This window comes from Morchella importuna (genome assembly GCF_003444635.1).
Source record: "Morchella importuna strain M04M26 chromosome Unknown Morimp01GS036, whole genome shotgun sequence".
Taxonomy (NCBI): Eukaryota; Fungi; Ascomycota; class Pezizomycetes; order Pezizales; family Morchellaceae; genus Morchella; species Morchella importuna.
Genome location: NW_025763433.1, coordinates 43252 through 60091, shown reverse-complemented (window position 1 = coordinate 60091; position 16840 = coordinate 43252). Strand labels below are relative to the sequence as shown.

At 47.3% G+C, this 16840-nt stretch overlaps 4 protein-coding genes across 4 annotated transcripts; 3 read left to right on the top strand and 1 right to left on the bottom strand.

The window, feature by feature from the left end:
- Positions 1-2415: 2415 nt before the first annotated feature.
- Positions 2416-4323, top strand: LAJ45_09402 (uncharacterized protein; the record flags this gene model as incomplete). Its single annotated transcript, XM_046118945.1, has 8 exons — positions 2416-2467; positions 2635-2763; positions 2876-3048; positions 3457-3533; positions 3595-3691; positions 3746-4106; positions 4189-4255; positions 4320-4323. 8 exons carry the CDS (start codon positions 2416-2418, stop codon positions 4321-4323), a joined length of 960 nt encoding a protein of 319 aa, XP_045967760.1.
- Positions 4324-6419: 2096 nt separating this feature from the next.
- LAJ45_09401 (uncharacterized protein) lies at positions 6420-7633 on the bottom strand (the record flags this gene model as incomplete). The annotated part of the gene is made up of 7 exons (XM_046118944.1): positions 6420-6710; positions 6773-6865; positions 6939-6998; positions 7050-7088; positions 7156-7161; positions 7267-7345; positions 7599-7633. The coding sequence occupies 7 exons, from the start codon at positions 7631-7633 to the stop codon at positions 6420-6422; spliced, it is 603 nt and encodes a 200-aa protein (XP_045967759.1).
- Positions 7634-7988: 355 nt separating this feature from the next.
- LAJ45_09400 (uncharacterized protein) lies at positions 7989-8374 on the top strand (the record flags this gene model as incomplete). The annotated part of the gene is made up of 3 exons (XM_046118943.1): positions 7989-8113; positions 8200-8216; positions 8313-8374. The coding sequence occupies 3 exons, from the start codon at positions 7989-7991 to the stop codon at positions 8372-8374; spliced, it is 204 nt and encodes a 67-aa protein (XP_045967758.1).
- An 816-nt stretch (positions 8375-9190) lies between these two features.
- On the top strand, positions 9191-13423 carry LAJ45_09399 (uncharacterized protein; the record flags this gene model as incomplete). The annotated part of the gene is made up of 7 exons (XM_046118942.1): positions 9191-10251; positions 10303-10571; positions 10652-10911; positions 10965-11964; positions 12021-12722; positions 12793-12894; positions 12945-13423. 7 exons carry the CDS (start codon positions 9191-9193, stop codon positions 13421-13423), a joined length of 3873 nt encoding a protein of 1290 aa, XP_045967757.1.
- Positions 13424-16840: the final 3417 nt, after the last annotated feature.

Sequence of the window (16840 nt, the reverse complement as noted above, 5' to 3'; positions counted from 1 at the left end):
AGGCAACCAGTTTGATTCGGGAATTGGACCCATCTGAGCTTGGCCACAGGAGTAGTTGGCCCTGATTCTCCACTCTAGCTCCTCAAGGAAAGCATATATCTCATAGTGTGTCTAAGACTATCCGATCCCCTCTTGACTCTCATGCAATCAATCACGCGAAAGATAGCCCCAGATATAGCCGCCTTATATGTGTTGAAATCTTTCTAAGATTATGAGTGGTGTGTTGTACTACAAGGCGATCGTAGTCAACGCATCGTATGCAGTCCTGCATTATCGTACTTCCTCTTTCCCTCTTATGGTGATAACATTCCCAATCCCTTCATAACTATCGTTTCCTAAGCCTTGGTGCTTCCAGGTCTGACCAATGTTTTCCTTAGGCACATGCATGTGGGCACATAGCGAGTTCACAAGTTTCAAGAGCAGATACGATATATATCTTTAATAAGCCAGCCCAGTGAAAGCTAGGCAGTCTTGAATTTCTCAACATGTATGCGGGCTCGAGCGCCATGCATTGGTGTCCTGAATGCGTGCTGGCTAGTTTGACTTATCTCGTGGTTTTTCCGGGTAGATTTGGTATTTGGTTTTTCCAGGCTTTGAACGATTCCGTTTAAATAGGTGATAGGTTAACGGCGGTAGCTGAATAGTTATGGTCGTATTTAAAGTAGTGTAAGGTCCAAGTGATATATGTTGTGAATACTAAGTTTGATGGCCTTCTGCCCCTCTTTTCGGCGGGAAAATCGGAGAGAAAAGGTGATTTTTATGAGCCTGGTATGTGATTTCATTCCATGGTCCAGGGCACGCGTGGCCAACAGCAAGAACGTTCAACTCAGTCAACTCAGTTATGACCAGGAGGGAGGGAAAAGAATGGAATAGAAGATAAACATGCCGACAGCGGCAGTTAGGGATAGATAAAGGCTATCGCCAATACTTCTGGCCCACTATCTGCAAGGCAACCTCAATAAATAATTGGGCATGCGGGTGGGAGAGGGGGGTATTATGTTTCCATGTTTATGTTTGTTGGATTGACGCGCATCTCGGTTCTGTGGCTTGCAACAGGGGACAGCGGTTGGTCAGATGAGGGATTATCTTCGACATTTCTTCGCGGATCGACGAAGAAGGCTGAGATAAAGAGTTACACCTGGATGTTGAAAGAGAGTACTCGCGTGTAGGGAAAGAACCAGAAAATGCAAATCCGTATTTTGTATGGCAGATCAGCGCCACTCCATACAAATAATCCCTGCTTCGTCACTTGCATTTTCTGGTTCTTTATGCTGTACGCGAGTAGATAGACCCGAGTGAGGGAAGCACATTATAAATCAACCAAGGACGGCATTTTAAATCCAGTACAGTAGGGAGATGGTCGTATATATACTTTGTATCTTTGCTACAGGTTTGTACCTACATGTAGGCTTTGGAATGTTAATTCAACCTTGATCCCTCCCTCACGCAGGCTGCAAGTGGATCTGAATATCTTACTTTCGGACCGTGGTAACTGCTTCTGTATCTGCAACATCAAACCGCTATTGTGACTGAGAACATGGGGTAGATTTTGTTGTCAATAAATGGAACCAGTCATAACAATCTATGGCCAACCTTAGTCACCGGGACAATTGGTAGTTTTGGCTCGTGATCTATGTATGCACTGTATTTGGAGCTCGCGATACCAGTTCTCAACCTTCGATGTCCAGCATTAAGAAGATAGAGCAGGTACATGTAGTGACTACATTTTGGTCCTAGAGGCCAAGGCACGAGCCATTTAAAGAGAAGCGGCCGTCTCTCGACGCCTTCCCCCTTTAGCCTGTTCCTCGGGGGGAAGAGCCACAGAAGAGCCAGTGCTTTCCCATAGAGCTGTTGTGCTCAGTTTGCGTCGTGTTGCGTTACTTGCAAGTTGCTGCATGTGAGTGCGTGCCTGCTCGCCTCGCCCCGCCTCGTAGTGTACGTATGTGCATGTATGTCTATTCCTCGCCTCATCTCTTTGTCCATAGGAAAAATAAATTAAAAAGGCGTTCCAAATTCCGCAAGGAGTGTAGTGGGCACCCCCTCTCCAAGACATCGTTTATTTGTAGTAAATCAGGCACCAGTCATCAAGAGTAAGAGAAGTGAAAACTGTGGAGTACCTGGCGACCTACATACAATATCTAGCTGTGGTATATAAGTGTTCCCGAGTCCCGACCCGTTCGTCAGCCCCATCCGTTTGCCTCCTCTTGAGTTCGCGTCTCTCCTCTCTGGCTGCCTGTTTCTCTGGCTGCTGTGGTCGCCGTCGATCTCATCACATCAATCATCATTGTCGCTCCCTCCCCCCCAAAAAACACACAGACACTCACGCATCACACATCCCTCCACTTCACAACCATCCATTGACATCACCGATAAACATCAACTCCCCAATATCAAAACCAGTCTGCTGTAATCATCATGGCTGAATATTCGGGAACTCGCCTCTACTTGGGCAATCTTCACAAAGATGGTATGCTACTCTCGCTCTCTTGTCTCCTTCACTTTTGTTCGTTTCGTTTCACCCAATGACATCTTTGTCGTCGCTTTGACCGCCCGCCACTCATGATGATGTCTTTCGCGCGAACTTTGTTCGGCCTAAACCCTCTTGATCATCGCTCTCCGCTAACAAAATAACAGCTAGGAAACAAGAGGTTGAAGATTTCTTCAAGGAACATGGCAGTGGAAACATCGTTGAGGTTAAACTCATGAATGGCTTCGGCTTCATTCAGTACGATAACGAGGCTGACGCGAAGGATGTGGTTCCTGGTGCGTATTCACCTCTTCCTTTCTCTATTATCACATCATTTTATCGGAAATTTCTATCGCCTTGGCTAGATTTCCATTTAACAAGCTAACTTTTTCTCTCTTGAATCTATAGCCTACCATGGGCGCGACTTCAAGGGCCAAACTCTTACTGTACAGTTTGCCCGTGGTAATCGTCATCAACCTCGCCATGAATATACTGGTGGAGCGGATCGCAGCTTCCCACGCCCTAGGCGCACTGCTTTCAGAATGAATGTTACTGGCCTTCAACCCGATACGAGCTGGCAGGTGGGCGCACTCCTCATTCCTGCTGCAACATAGGCTTTCGTGACTCCGATTCAAGTCTTTTTACACCCACCCCTCTGTCCATATTTTTATCCTTTGCCAATCCTGGCTAGAAAACATTCCCTGGTCCCGATGGAATTTGCTCCGTGGCCTCTATATTGCCTGCTTTATCCCAGGATTTGGGCGTCCCAATTTTTGGAGAAAAATAACTTCCTATTATTATGGCTTGGACTGTCGTATCGATCTTTATGTATCCCAATGAGCCAGGAACCCATTTACCCCCGACATTACTTGCCAGATCTTTGTCCAGGAAAATATTTTACATGCGCGTCTGCTTTTACTGGAGGAGCCAGAGGCCCGCAAGAGTCTTGTTTCGGATTTCAACTCATACGAACGTTCTCTTCTACCTAGGATCTCAAAGACTTCGCACGCAGGTCCAATGTCGACGTTGTATTCTCCGAGGTCAGTCGTGACCGTGATGGCCGTGGGTAAGTTAACCTTTCGCTCTTCCCTATCGAATTAATAGATGGTTTGCTTATGATGTTATAGAATGGTCGAATTTGAGACCTACGAAGACCTCAAAAGAGCTGTCAGTTCTCTCGATGGCACTGACTTCAAGGGCGCACATGTGAACTGTGTCGCCGATGTATTTCCCACCCTCCTTATTTCAGCTAAAAGATTTTGTGCTGACTTAAACTAGCCGGACCATGACGCACCACCACGCGGCGGTCATGGACCTCCTCGTCGTTCTGTCTCTCCCCGGGCCTACGGAGGCCGCCGCTATTCTCCAGGCCCCGGTGGCCGTTACCACTCCCCACCCCGTCATGGGCGTCGTTACGATTCACCTCCATCTCGTTACCGTGAGCGTTCCCCCGCTCCTCGTGGAGGTGGTGGAGGTCGCGAACCATACTATGGTGGTGGTGGCGGCCGTGACAGGTCCCCCCCGCCTAGGCGCGCACCTCCAGCGGCCGACGAATACCCACCCCCACGCGGTGGAGGATACGGAGGCCGTGATGACTACCCGCCCCCCAGGCGCTACGATGACGACACATATGCCGGAGGTGCCAATGGAGGAGGAGGTGGAGGTGGCAGAAGGCATTATGATGAACCCCACAGAGGGCGTCCGGTGAGTCCTCCTTATAGAGGCAGGAGTCCACCACGAGGGCCACCACCGAGGGGTTATGATGAGTACGAAAGACGTCGTTTTTAGGTTGGTAGTTTGCTGCGCTATTTGTTGCTAATGGATTTGGTGTTGCGATTCTAAGACTAGCTAGCTGACCAGGTTACACTTCGACAAAGGGAGGAGGGGTTGATGGGTGGGAGAGGGATGAAAAAAAGGAGTATGATTAATGTTTCTTCCTTAGTGGGGCTCTACTTTATCTATTCTTCCTGCCTAGGTTGGTGCGGTTTCCTTCAATAGTTAACAAACAAATAAAACGGGTTCTGGGGTAAAACATGTCGGAAATAAAGAAAATTGCGAAAGAAGTTAACGGGCGTGTGCGTCGAATGAAGCTTGTCAAATCAATACTTCCTATGCCACTATCCCTTGGACGGATGAAAGTTGTCAAATTCGCGACATGGGCCGTGCACCACTTAGTAAGGGAATTATCTTGCTTTTTACGGTTGGAAACAACAACAGAACCAATCAAGAATTTCCAACAATTGCTATATTGGGCTAGTGATAGCTGAAAGAGTGTGGTCGCGAATTTGATAACTTTCATCCGTCCAAGGGATAATCTTATGTTTTTTTTTGTTCCTTTTGCGGCTAACCTTGCTTGGTGGATGAGAGGATGAGAAAGGATTGGCTGGCAGATTTAGGTCTCGATGGATGTTTGCTGGCAATTTCCCTTGTTTTTCCTATCTCTACACATGAATTTGAGTATGGAAAGAATCAAAGTTGGTTGAAAAAATTCTGTGAGCGTGTCAACGTGACTTCTCCCTGTGTTGCACGAGTGATCCCGTATGACGCCGTTGCGAGTGAGCTAGTCACTAAATAGGCACTGTATCCTTTTCGACGTCATTGGATTGCTGAATGAAATGCAGTGCACTGCAAGCCATCAATCGTCTCTAAATAAAAGTAACAGCTACATGTATGTAGAGTATCTCGGTCTATTATTTCGCCCCCAAGCATCCAAGCCTCGGTTCATTAACTTCCACTTCCATAAATATCCACATCCTTCAGCTGGCGTCGCACTCGGCCATTTTGAAATCTCATTCAAAAGGAAGGAAGAGGGTGAGTGAGAAATGGTGTTTAAAAGGAGTAAGCGCACCGAAAGCCGTGCAGTACCGACATAATAGAGGGTTGAAAGGGTGTTGCATGTCAAAACTCGCGTACATACATGTTGAAGGAAACGAGGACCAAAATAAACTTTTGATGAGTGATCGACTTGCGCAACCCGGGGGCCCTTTCCAATGAAAGTAACACATCCCTTCAACCATCGCCCCCATGTTACTGATTTAACCTAAGCCCAACTATCATACATCCCCTCCCCTATTCTCTCATCACTTTCAATCTCATTGATGGATTACCAGCCGAACCGAACCGAACTAGGAGAACTTTCCTCTGCAGTAACGGATTCTGTTCAAGTAACTACTAAACTTCTCACATTTTCTTGTTTGAGTAGAACCCCTCCCCAGCCCCTACCGATTTTCCACCTGATCCAACCAGCCAGTAAACCCGGTCCCACGCCAATATCAAAAGAATAAATTTTTCCCGGTCTAAAAAAACCACCCAATCCAAATGAGCAAAGAAAACGAAGAAGAAAACGAATGCTAGTAAAACAGAAATAACAGTAGCAGCAACAGAAGAGAAAAGCAAAACAGCCCTTTCACAAATCCACCCACTCCCAAGATAATCCTAAGCAATTAGAGAGGACGGAGACTAGGAAAAAGTACAAAACAATCAGATCGCTGAAAATATCAGATTAATAACTCGAAAACTCAGAGTAAAGAAAGACCTGGGGAAACCACCCGAATTAAGAAAAAGAAAAAAAAGGAAAAGGGAGGAAGAATTTAGGCTTCCTTCACACGAGCTTGGAGAACAGATGCAATAGACAACTGTTGAATATAGGAAACTAACGAAGAAATAAAAACAGAGTATGTGAGGCGAAGATGAAACCTATTATGGTACACCAGGCTGGATTTTGAGGCCCCTCATTCCAAGCTCTCGGCGATAATTCGTAAAATGGCGTGTTCGTAGGATTTCATTCTGGTTCGGATGCCTGTAAACCACTACTTCCTCCAACTTCCCTTCGTTGATAACAAAAAATCGATTGGTCGACTAAATCCGGAATGGTGCCCATTTGCCGTATCGTAGTATCGTTTCATGGATTTTCTTCATCCCCGTCCCTCGTTCCATCGGTACTCATGTGCATTTACAAGATGGTGCAGCACCCGCCACCACGCTCCTTCTCGAAAGTTAACAATGCTGCCCTGGTGGCAGCCTCAAAAACATCGTCCACGCCCTCCCCAGTCAAGCTGCTGCACTCTAGGTATTTCCTTGCGCCGACCTGTTTGGCGATGGTCTCGGCGTAACTGGTTTGCACGAAACGCATTGACTTCTTGCGCATTTCCTCCTGAGCATTGGCATCTTCGCGGAGGTCCTTCTTAAGCCCAACAAGTATTTTGGGAACGCCAGGACAGCGTTCATGGGCTTCCTCGATCCACTGCATAGGTTTTCTTTTAGTAAGTCTACCAAAAAGTACTAACAGGCCATGATGAAATTTACTTTATTGGCAACGTTATCGAGCGAATCGGGTGTATCAACAGCATATCCAATTAGAATGACATGGGCTTTGGCGTAAGCTAGTGGTCGCAGTCTCTGAATTTTGAGTTTTAGCAGAATCCTTCAAAGTCTCGGACTATTAAAGGAACAAAGAAACAGGATAAATTACCTCATAATCTTCTTGACCGGCTGTATCCCATAATGCCAGCTGAACAGATTTCCCATCGACCTGTTGATTATGTTAGCAGATAAATGAGAGTATCCAAGGCGCCAAACATACTCTACAATCTGTAACATAGTTCTCAAAAACAGTGGGTACCTATATTTGATGGTTAGAGAATATCTAGTTGACGCTAACGCTCAAGGCTCATATAGAATTAACTCACGTAATGCTAAACAGGAACGTCAGTACAAAAAATCTTCATTTTGGCAAAGCAGACTAGGAGCAATATAGCGCCATTTATTTGAAAGCAATTCTAGAGGAACCTTTGACATACCGTAGGAAAGTATCCCAAAGTAAACACACTGAGTAAACTCGTCTTTCCACATGCGCCGTCGCCGATGATCACCAACTTCCTGTACCAAAAGAATTCAATGTTAGCTAAAACTATAAAAAGCTTTGCGGACATCTCCGACGACCGGGAGATGAGCTGAGATCGAAGATTTCAATCCAAATTGTCTAGGGGAGTAATCTAAATTTGGTAACCACACATCATGTCATGGTGGTGTAGCGATTCCCAACATGGATAGCTCCCGAAGCGAGCGGAAACAATAAAGTGAGAGTAACAACGGAAGGATAATAACCGAGGGTGAGGAGTGAATAGAGTACCTTCGAATGACGTTCTGGGCGTTGTTCTGAGCCATTGTTCTGTTAGGAAAGTTGACAAGAACAAAAGTGAAGTGGTCGGTAACAGCAGGGGTGCAAGACGATTCTGTCGCTTGAGGCTGAAGATTGGGTAGAGATTGGATACGACTCGTGGAGCTGGTTGGCGAGTGTGATGAAGAGGGAGGCTACTATGAAGGGGGGTGGGTGTAAGATTGTAGCAGAAATGGAGGCGAGGGAGATATTGGAGGGTTAAAGAGGGTGGATGAGCAGCAGTAGCTGTAGTAGTAAAGAAGGGGAAGGCGAAGCAGAGAAGTAGGTAGGAGTAAATGTCTCGGAGCAATTAGAGCAGAGCGGAAGAAGGCCGGGAGCGACAAATGCAATAGCGAGGGTACGATGTCTGGTCGCGGAGACGGCACGGAGGAAGCTCAGGCGAGAACGGAGGAGGGGAAGGGAGAGAGGAGAGAGGAGAGAGGAGAGGAGAAGAGAAGAGAGAACAGAAGTGTGAGGCCTGCTGCCCAGTATGTGTTGCGGCGTGTGTGAGCGAGTGAGCGAGAGGGTGAGCAACGAAGTCTTTCTGCGCTCAAATAAAGCGTGCGTTAGTTAGGGCCATAAGACGACAGGGTGAGCCTTGCGCCTGTACTACCTGCTGCTTACACGTCCTTCTTCCCCCTCCCTACCTGCTCCCCGCGCAACCCAGAGAACTGACTGACCATGCAGACTGTCATGTCAGCGAGACGTTGGCCGCGGAACCAACCAGCACTCTGGAAAACGTCCTATGAAGGCCCTTGCAATGGACTCATACACTGAATGGAGTGAACGCTCTAACACAGAGGAGGTACATACATGTAGTGCTTCATACGAATAAACACTGCATTCCACCAAGGGAATATTACAACTGTTCCAAGTGTCATTGGCCCCCGTAATTACATGTACATGTAGTGGCCGCTAGCACTGCCACAGTGCCACACCGCTAGCACCATCCCAACGGTTGCTAAAGCTGCTTTCCAACACCATCCCGCCCATTTTGCTCACTGGACACCCCACTACTTGCCCGCCTGCCCGCACGCATCACTTATTTGAACATTTATTTTGGCCGCTGTGCACTGACCGCCCGCCACTATCACCACAACCTCAATCGGCACTACCCGGACCTTCGTGAGGCTCTGCTCCACCAACCACCATTTGCCGCTTACATCACCTGTCACATCTCCGCGCAGACGACCAAGCATCTCTCTCGCACATACATGCCTGTGGGTCTGAGTTGACATTGTTGCGGCTCCTCATCCCTCTCTCAATTGTTGTTGAACGGGTACCATTCCCTTTTCCTAACGCCAATCCTTCTCCCATCTACCACTCGCCTGGTAAAATCTACCAATTCCACTGTCGTCGATCGGATCTGACTACCACTTGTAAGTCCTTCCACAGCGTTAGTTGTACCTCCCCAAGCCAAATTCAGGAGCAGAAGAGGGCAGACTTACTGCATCTACCCGCCCCCCGCACCCATACACACCCTTCTTTTGACCCTTCACCCCACTTGCCCACTTGTCCACCCCCAGTTACGTCTCCTGTTGCCGAGCATTCTTTCCCGCCCCACCATGTCCGCTGAATGTCCCATGCGCAACATACCATCAACTACAGACATCTATCACCGACAGTCCCTCTTGTCTTCTTCCAATAGCAAGGCAACCCACATACGCAACAAGGACGGTACAGAACTGATTACCGTGCCTTCTAGGAAGGTGTCGAATCCCGATCCCAGATCACTCAGCAATATTAGCAACAGCAGCAGCAGCACTAGCACTAGCAGCGTTATACCCACATCAACTGCTGCTACTGCTACGACCAACGACCACCCCGCCCAAATAACCAATCAGCTGTCACCCACAGTGCCCTCCGCATCTATGGATTTCCCCCACAACACTGGCTCAAACAATATCGGCGGCAAGAAGAAAAAGAAGAAGAAGGGAAAGCAGCAGCAACAGCAGCAGCAGCAGCAGGAGCGGCAACAGGAACTAGATACACTATCTAATAACCACAGTCATACTCACTCCCACGATAGTAACAATCACAAGGACCATTTACATGATGGCTATTACAACGATGCCCTCTATAACCATGTTAATGAAAGAGTTGACCAGTATCAAAAGGATATTAAAACTAATAGATCCGATTATGACGACCATCCCTCGGAAACTATCCCGGAACTTGTTGATCCAGAGGAAGAGGGGGGGTACTACAGTCAAGGATATGACGATGAGGATGATGACTCTTATACCCCACCAATTCAAGCTCCTGCGCCCCTGACTGGCAAAAAAAAGAACAAAAAGAAGAAAAAGAAGGGGGTAAATACTACTCAGGAATTTTACCAGAGCTCTGAAGTATCGCCTGTGAGACAGCTTGGTGGGCCCTCAAAAAAAAAAGACCGGATCTGGAATACATCGACAAATGAGGAACTTGAAAGGATCAAGGATTTTTGGCTTTCTTTGGGTGAAGAGGAACGCCGGTCTTTAGTAAAAGTAGAGAAGGAAGCGGTCTTACGGAAAATAAAAGAACAACAGAAGCACTCCTGCTCATGTAATGTTTGTGGAAGAAAAAGGACAGCCATTGAAGAAGAACTGGAGGTTCTTTACGATGCATACTACGAGGAATTGGAACAGTATGCTCACCAACAACAAAACTCAAAGTACGCTGCTCAGATACCTCATAGTCACCCCCCCGGATCGTATTCTACCACTAGAATAACCCCCCCTCCACCTCCGCCAGGTCCTCCTCCGGGTAATCATCTTATACATCTTGGGCATCATCATCACAAACATCAAGGACATCGCGTTGAGGAGATTGACGATGATGAGTTTGAGGATGATGAGGACGAAGATGAAGAATATGATGAGGACGATGATGTTCTGGATGAGCCTTTACCGGAGAACGATCCTCAGCCTAGCTTCTCCAACTTTGGGAACAGTCTCATTGTTCAAGGTGGGGTCCTCTTCGTTTTATGATAGGCATTCAAAAATATGCGGAGAGAGTATACAGCTAACGTTCCTTACGGATATCAGGTGGCACTTTAACTGTAGCTGACGATTTGCTCAAAAACGATGGTAAAAAGTTTATTGAAGTGATGGAACAACTCGCCGAGCGCCGAATGCAACGGGAAGAAGCAAGTGCTGCTTCCAGTGGTCACACATCCCAGAGTATGTCGGTAGGGCAAACTCATATAAGTCATACCCATTCGCAAACAGATTATGATGATGAGGATTATGACGATGAAGATGACGAGGATGATGATGGAGACTATGAAGAGGGGGAGGATGAGCCCGTGGGTTACTATCATGTATTATATTACTGTCAATCAACACTGACACGATTTAGGATACCATGACTGAAGAACAGCGCATGGAAGAAGGCCGTAAGATGTTCCAAATATTTGCTGCCAGAATGTTTGAACAACGTGTCCTTACCGCCTATCGAGAAAAGGTTGCTCGGGAACGACAGGATAAGCTTCTTGAGGAATTAGATGAAGAGGACCAGCTCCGAGCGGCACGTGAGGAGAAGAAGGCCAAAGAGAAAGAGAAGAGGAGGGAAAAGAAGAGACTGCAAAAACTTGCCAAGGAAGATGAAAGAAAGAAGCGGGAAGCCGAAAAGGCGGAGGAGGAGGCTAAACAACGGGCGATCGAGGAGAAGAAAGCCGAAGAAGTAAGGAGACGAAAGGAGGAGCAGCGGATGAAGCGGGAGGCCGAAAAAAGGGCTCAAGAAGAAGAAAGACGCCGTAAGGAGGAGGAGAGAAAGAAGAGACTCGAAGAAGAACGAGAGAGGGATGCTGAGCGAGAAAGAAAAAGGAAGGAGAACTTAGAGAGGGAGCGAAAGAAAAAGGAAGAGCTTGCAAAAAAAGCTAAGGAGGAGAAAGAGGCTAGGGAGAAAGAGGCTAGGGAGAAAAGAGAGCGCGAGGATCGTGAGCGAAAAGAAAAGGAAGCGAAAGCCAAAAAAGAGGCACTGGAACGGGAGCGTATAAAGAAGGAGGAAGAAGCAAAAACCAAGGCCGAGAATGCGGCGGCGGCGGCGATGGCAGCTGCTGCTGCAAAAAGACCCCCTGTCTCAATACAGACGTCCATATCCGTACCACAACATCCCCATGGAGTTTATAGCTCGCCCCATCTCTCTGTTGCAACACCTGCAATGCCTAAACAGTCGGTGGGAAACTCACCTGCTCGCACTCGGAATGCCTCTCAGCAAGGGTCAATACAAGGATCTGTAGCTTCTTCCCCAAAGACCCCTCAAGCTGCCCCTAGAATAGGGTCTTCAGTATCCCCAAACACACCCATTCTGCAACAAAACATTCCTGGTCCAATAATCCCCCGAATAAAATATTTCAGTATCCGTCACATATGCCCACTTCACCGTTACCACATCACATTGCCCCTCCTCCAGGTGTACCACCGCCAGAGAATGCTTTCCATATAATGAACCAAATGGGAATGGGTGGCCCAAGTTCAATTCAACCGTTTCTTACCGGAATGCCTCAAAGACAGCCTTTCGGAAACGGGATGCCGATGTATGCACCAACACAGATGCCTCTAGGTTCCAGCCCGCAATATCGGGGGTTTGCAGCTCCAAACGGTATGTCAATGCAGGGTCCCGCTCCTCTAGGAATGCGTCCAATGCAGCCACAAGGTCGTGGGATCTTTATGGGCGAGCTTGCGCCCGTCATGCAGCATCAACTCCCTCCGGGTATGCCTCTCGGCATGCCGCCGGGTATGCCGCCAGGTATGCCACCAGGCATGGCACCGGGATCACCATTCATAGGGAATCGAGTGGAGCCGGTACCTATACCCGGTGTACATTCCCATACACGGGCATTATCAGGCTCGTTTGAACCTATTCAGCGGCCCACGCCAATTCAGCGCCCCTCGAGTGTAGCTCCACCTAGAAATCCAGAGGATGGGACAAATAGTATTGATGAGCTTTCTAAAGTCATGGGCAGCCGTGCACTGCTGGAGGACGACGAAGACGACTCAATACTGGAAGCACAATCGCCGAATCGAAGAGGGAGTAGTGTTATGGGATTTTCACCAAGACCAACTAGGGGATTACCGGCTGGATCCCCCTTATTTATGGATCCTACTATGTCTCGTAAGTTATTGGTTTCATTGGGCCATTACGTTTCCTACAAACACACTAACAATCCACATATTAATGATAGACATGGGATTTCCCCAGCCTTCATGGTCCAATCCTGCGCCATTGGGAACTCCATTGGGAAACATCTCAAACTCTCTCCCAACCTCCACTTGGTCAGGAGCAGGTACGTCCAGCGTACTCACTTCATTTATGCTTATATACTAATAAAGTAAGGCTGGTCTGAAACTGATGCTGCTCGAAGTACATTTAACCGCCGGCGGCCAAACAGGCATGAACAGATTCGCAGCCTCGCCACGGTCAAGTGCCGCGAGCTTGGAGGAGAGAACAGTAATTTTGTCGAAATATCAACTCTGCATCGGCTTATTGAGCAGACTGTGCCCGAGATGGTAGTCACCATTAAAGAGGTAATGGATGTACTTGAGGTCGAAGGAGAGGCTCTGAATGGAGGTGGAAATTTTATTACCACGCACGATACCAACGGAAGGACATTGGTCAAGTTCCAGGATGATGAGGAAAAGAGTGCGGATGGGAATTGTATATATCAAAACCCTGTGGCACCCATCGGACATCATAACCACCACCTTCATCCAGGGGAAATTGGGTCACCGACAGGCGGTGGCTTTATACATCCGTTTAAAACGGCTGTGGGACCTCCGCCTGGGATAGCCACTAACGGGTTTCCTTCTTTTTAAATCGTAGTGCAAGAAAAAGTTTCTTCTCGGATTCAGGGTTGTATTGGGCATAGTATTTTTATTATTCTGTTCATTTCTTTAAAGGGTGCTACATCTGTATTTCACTTTACGCATTTCTTTTTTGCAGAGCATGTGTGTTACATGCTGTATTGACGACTTGGGCGATTCGGTGAATTATGTTGGGAAATCATGGTTCAGAGGAGCACCTTATTTGCTCTAGAGCTTGTCAGGGCTACACACCTCATAGTGCTCACATCACCACCGCTATCATTAGCTTACTTTGTTTGCGGTTCTACATATTCCTTTATAAGGATGAAATACCCACTTTTTCTTCTCGCGCTTTTCTGTCTGTTGTGATTGTTGTCGTGAGGAGCTGCTAAAGAGATTCAGTAGAATCTTTAGAGATTTCGGGTGCACAGCAAATTCCTGTTCTTACTAGAATAGCTTTTTGTGAACTTAATCCATCAATAGTAGATAAATACTGCTAAGTTGTAATTTAATGCTAAACATGAAGTTTTTTTCTGCTAATGACTTTGACTCTTTATATTTTAAGAACAATGCACTGAGGCAGTTAGAGCTCTAGGGGATCGGACATCTACTAGCTAACTCTGACTATATTTAAATAGAGATTTTCGTTTAGTATGTATTAGAAAGTTATTTAAACTAATACAACCAATTCACGGTCTCATCCCTAGGCCTGCTTCCCCTTGAAATTTGAATCAATCTCTCACTTAGAATATTCATCACCGCTTTTGATCCCGCCACTAAAGGGTTGGCATTTTGGTGGCAGCTCAAGGGCAGGGAATGTTGAAGAAACAATTAATACATGTAGGTATAGTCGGCCATCGATACTGCATGCAGGAAACTCAACTTTAGTCTTGTCCGTTCTTTATATATCCCGGCCTCGGGGGTGTCGGCAAGGCTCTTTGACTAAAAAGATGTATGTTTACATATATCGATGCGTGGTTTCGTATAGGTGAGCTGGCATCTGGATGCTTGGAGGAAAACACACACACGGGAAGCCCCAAATTCGAGAGATCTGATTGCCTCGATATATTATAACTCGCCGTTGTGAGCCCTTTACCTTGTGGATCACCGGGGGAGAAAAGTCACCCTACGTGCGCTCGAACTGTTCCCACTTGAAATTCTCGATGCTATATAGTAAATATCAAGGTATGGAAAATAGAAAGCTATATTAAATATTATGGTGTAAATTAGAACCTATTGTACCCACTACATGAAACAGCGTAACGTGGCTTAAGATGTTCAATGATTCTCTGTCATGGATCATCACTCGGATATGTAGTCATGCGCGCACAACACGATGCAACCCAACTCAACAATACAGGTCCGGCTTCTTCCATATCTCTCCTGGCACCAGAACATCAAATATTCCACGCCAATGCCGTAAAGCACCCCGGGATACAACACCAACTATGCAAGTACGTTAAAGCTTAAGTGAACACCCACCCTACTGCGGAGTATGCAGTATGACCTCTCCTGTCATTTCTGTCAGCTGGTTCCCCGCAATTCCTGTTATTGGTTAGGTGACAGTTCTTTAGGCCGCGCGTACGGTTGTTATCCAGCAGGACTGTTGCCGATATACCCATTGCTGACCCCCAATATGCTACATCACCTTTCCGCCCTCCATGGGGCTACTGTTGGTCCAGCAGCGTGCCTAGTGGCACCTGGCTATACGGCACAGGCCGCATTAGCGAATAAGTTTGTGCATACTTCCTGAGTGACTCTCTTCCTCCATATCTTGATGTGGTATCACGGATGGAACTTTTGCTGTTTGAGCACATCGGGGCTATCTATATGTAAATCTACCTGCCAGTCCGTAGTTATGTGATACCAACACACACAGCCCGCCATCAAACTTATCACACTTCTTGGACCATATTTTTTGCTTTCTATGAGAACAAAAAAAAATTGCTGAGCAACAAAAGACTTACGTAATGAGTGTCATCCCTCAAGAGCGTCGCTACCATGTTGGGCATTCTCATCAATGCTTCCATCCTGGGTCGAACCAGAGATGTCATGCAATGTAGTAGAGGCTATTACCCCTCGACCACGCCACGATGTCTTCAATGGGGCTCAGGTCGTATATAAGCGCCTTGACAGCTGCACAGAGCCCCCCAGGATGGGTGAGGAGTTAGTACACACACAACCAAAGCTAAGGGTGCCCCGTATACCGAGGACAGCTACTCACGCTCGTATGCATGGCCCGGAACCTAAAAGCCACAAGAAGATCTCGGGATTGATTGTACGACAATGTGTTTCTGCCCTTACCCGTTCCAGGGAGCCGGAAAGTTTAAACCTTCCCGGGTGCGTGATGGACTACATGATGTAGCTGTGGTTACCCTTGGATGTATGTATGTATGTATGCGGCTATGTGCCTAGACAGTCGCTACGATAGATGCTTGTAGATTATAGAATTACGTTTAGCAGCCAGTCGGGATAATCCACTGACAGGAGGTTCTTCTCCATCGCAATTGCGGTCATGGATTATCACTCGAATAATACACATCCCGGTAATGCTAGATAAACTGTATCCAGACACGTAAAGTCATGTTGACAATTTCTCTTACTCAATCTATGGATAAAACTACATATAGATGGGACTCCATGTCAATATACTAACTAAGCTACATGGATTTTACAAGCTCGTTCTTTTCAACAGGCCGGCCTGAGTAACATCAACTTCATATACCCATCAACGCTGTGCCCTCGTTCTACCCTCATCTTGACACGGCCTTTCTGTAGCGGAAACCATGTCCTGGACCCAGGAGCTGGTTTTTGCACTGACGTACTAAGGCGGTACTCTTGGATTGCGGCTACTAATCTATCGATTTACCACCCTAGGACACTGGCATCCAAGAGATATACATGCACTATATATATGAGCATTCCGTGCTGTCCTATCAGAGGTCTCTACAGATTGAGGCCAGTACTACCGCCAATGAGCGCGGGCAATAACCCCACGAAGAGGCTGGGGCTAAATCTATGGGCTACATACGCCAGCCATGCAATCTTATCCGCCATCGGGGCGGGATCCCGGCGAAGAGAGCTCGGCCTCGGGAATTGCACATGGGCCGTCCGTGGACACAAACGGCCCGAAACCTCTCGCATACCGCATGCTATATATCCCCCACCCCTTTCCGGTGGATGGGTACGTAGAACGGAGAGCTACCGCTCTACCGGTGGATGGGTACGTAGAACGGAGAGCTACCGCTCTACCGGTTTATGGACAGACACGCGCGCGGTCGGTCCGCTGTCGGCGAAGAGGCGGCGAACCATCAGTGTTCACAAACAAACGCTCAGAACTACGTTATACTGCAGCGGGAGGCAAGTGGCCTAGATTAGTGGGTTGGCTAATGCATGGCTGGCCATATACATAAGAGTATCGGGGGCTTG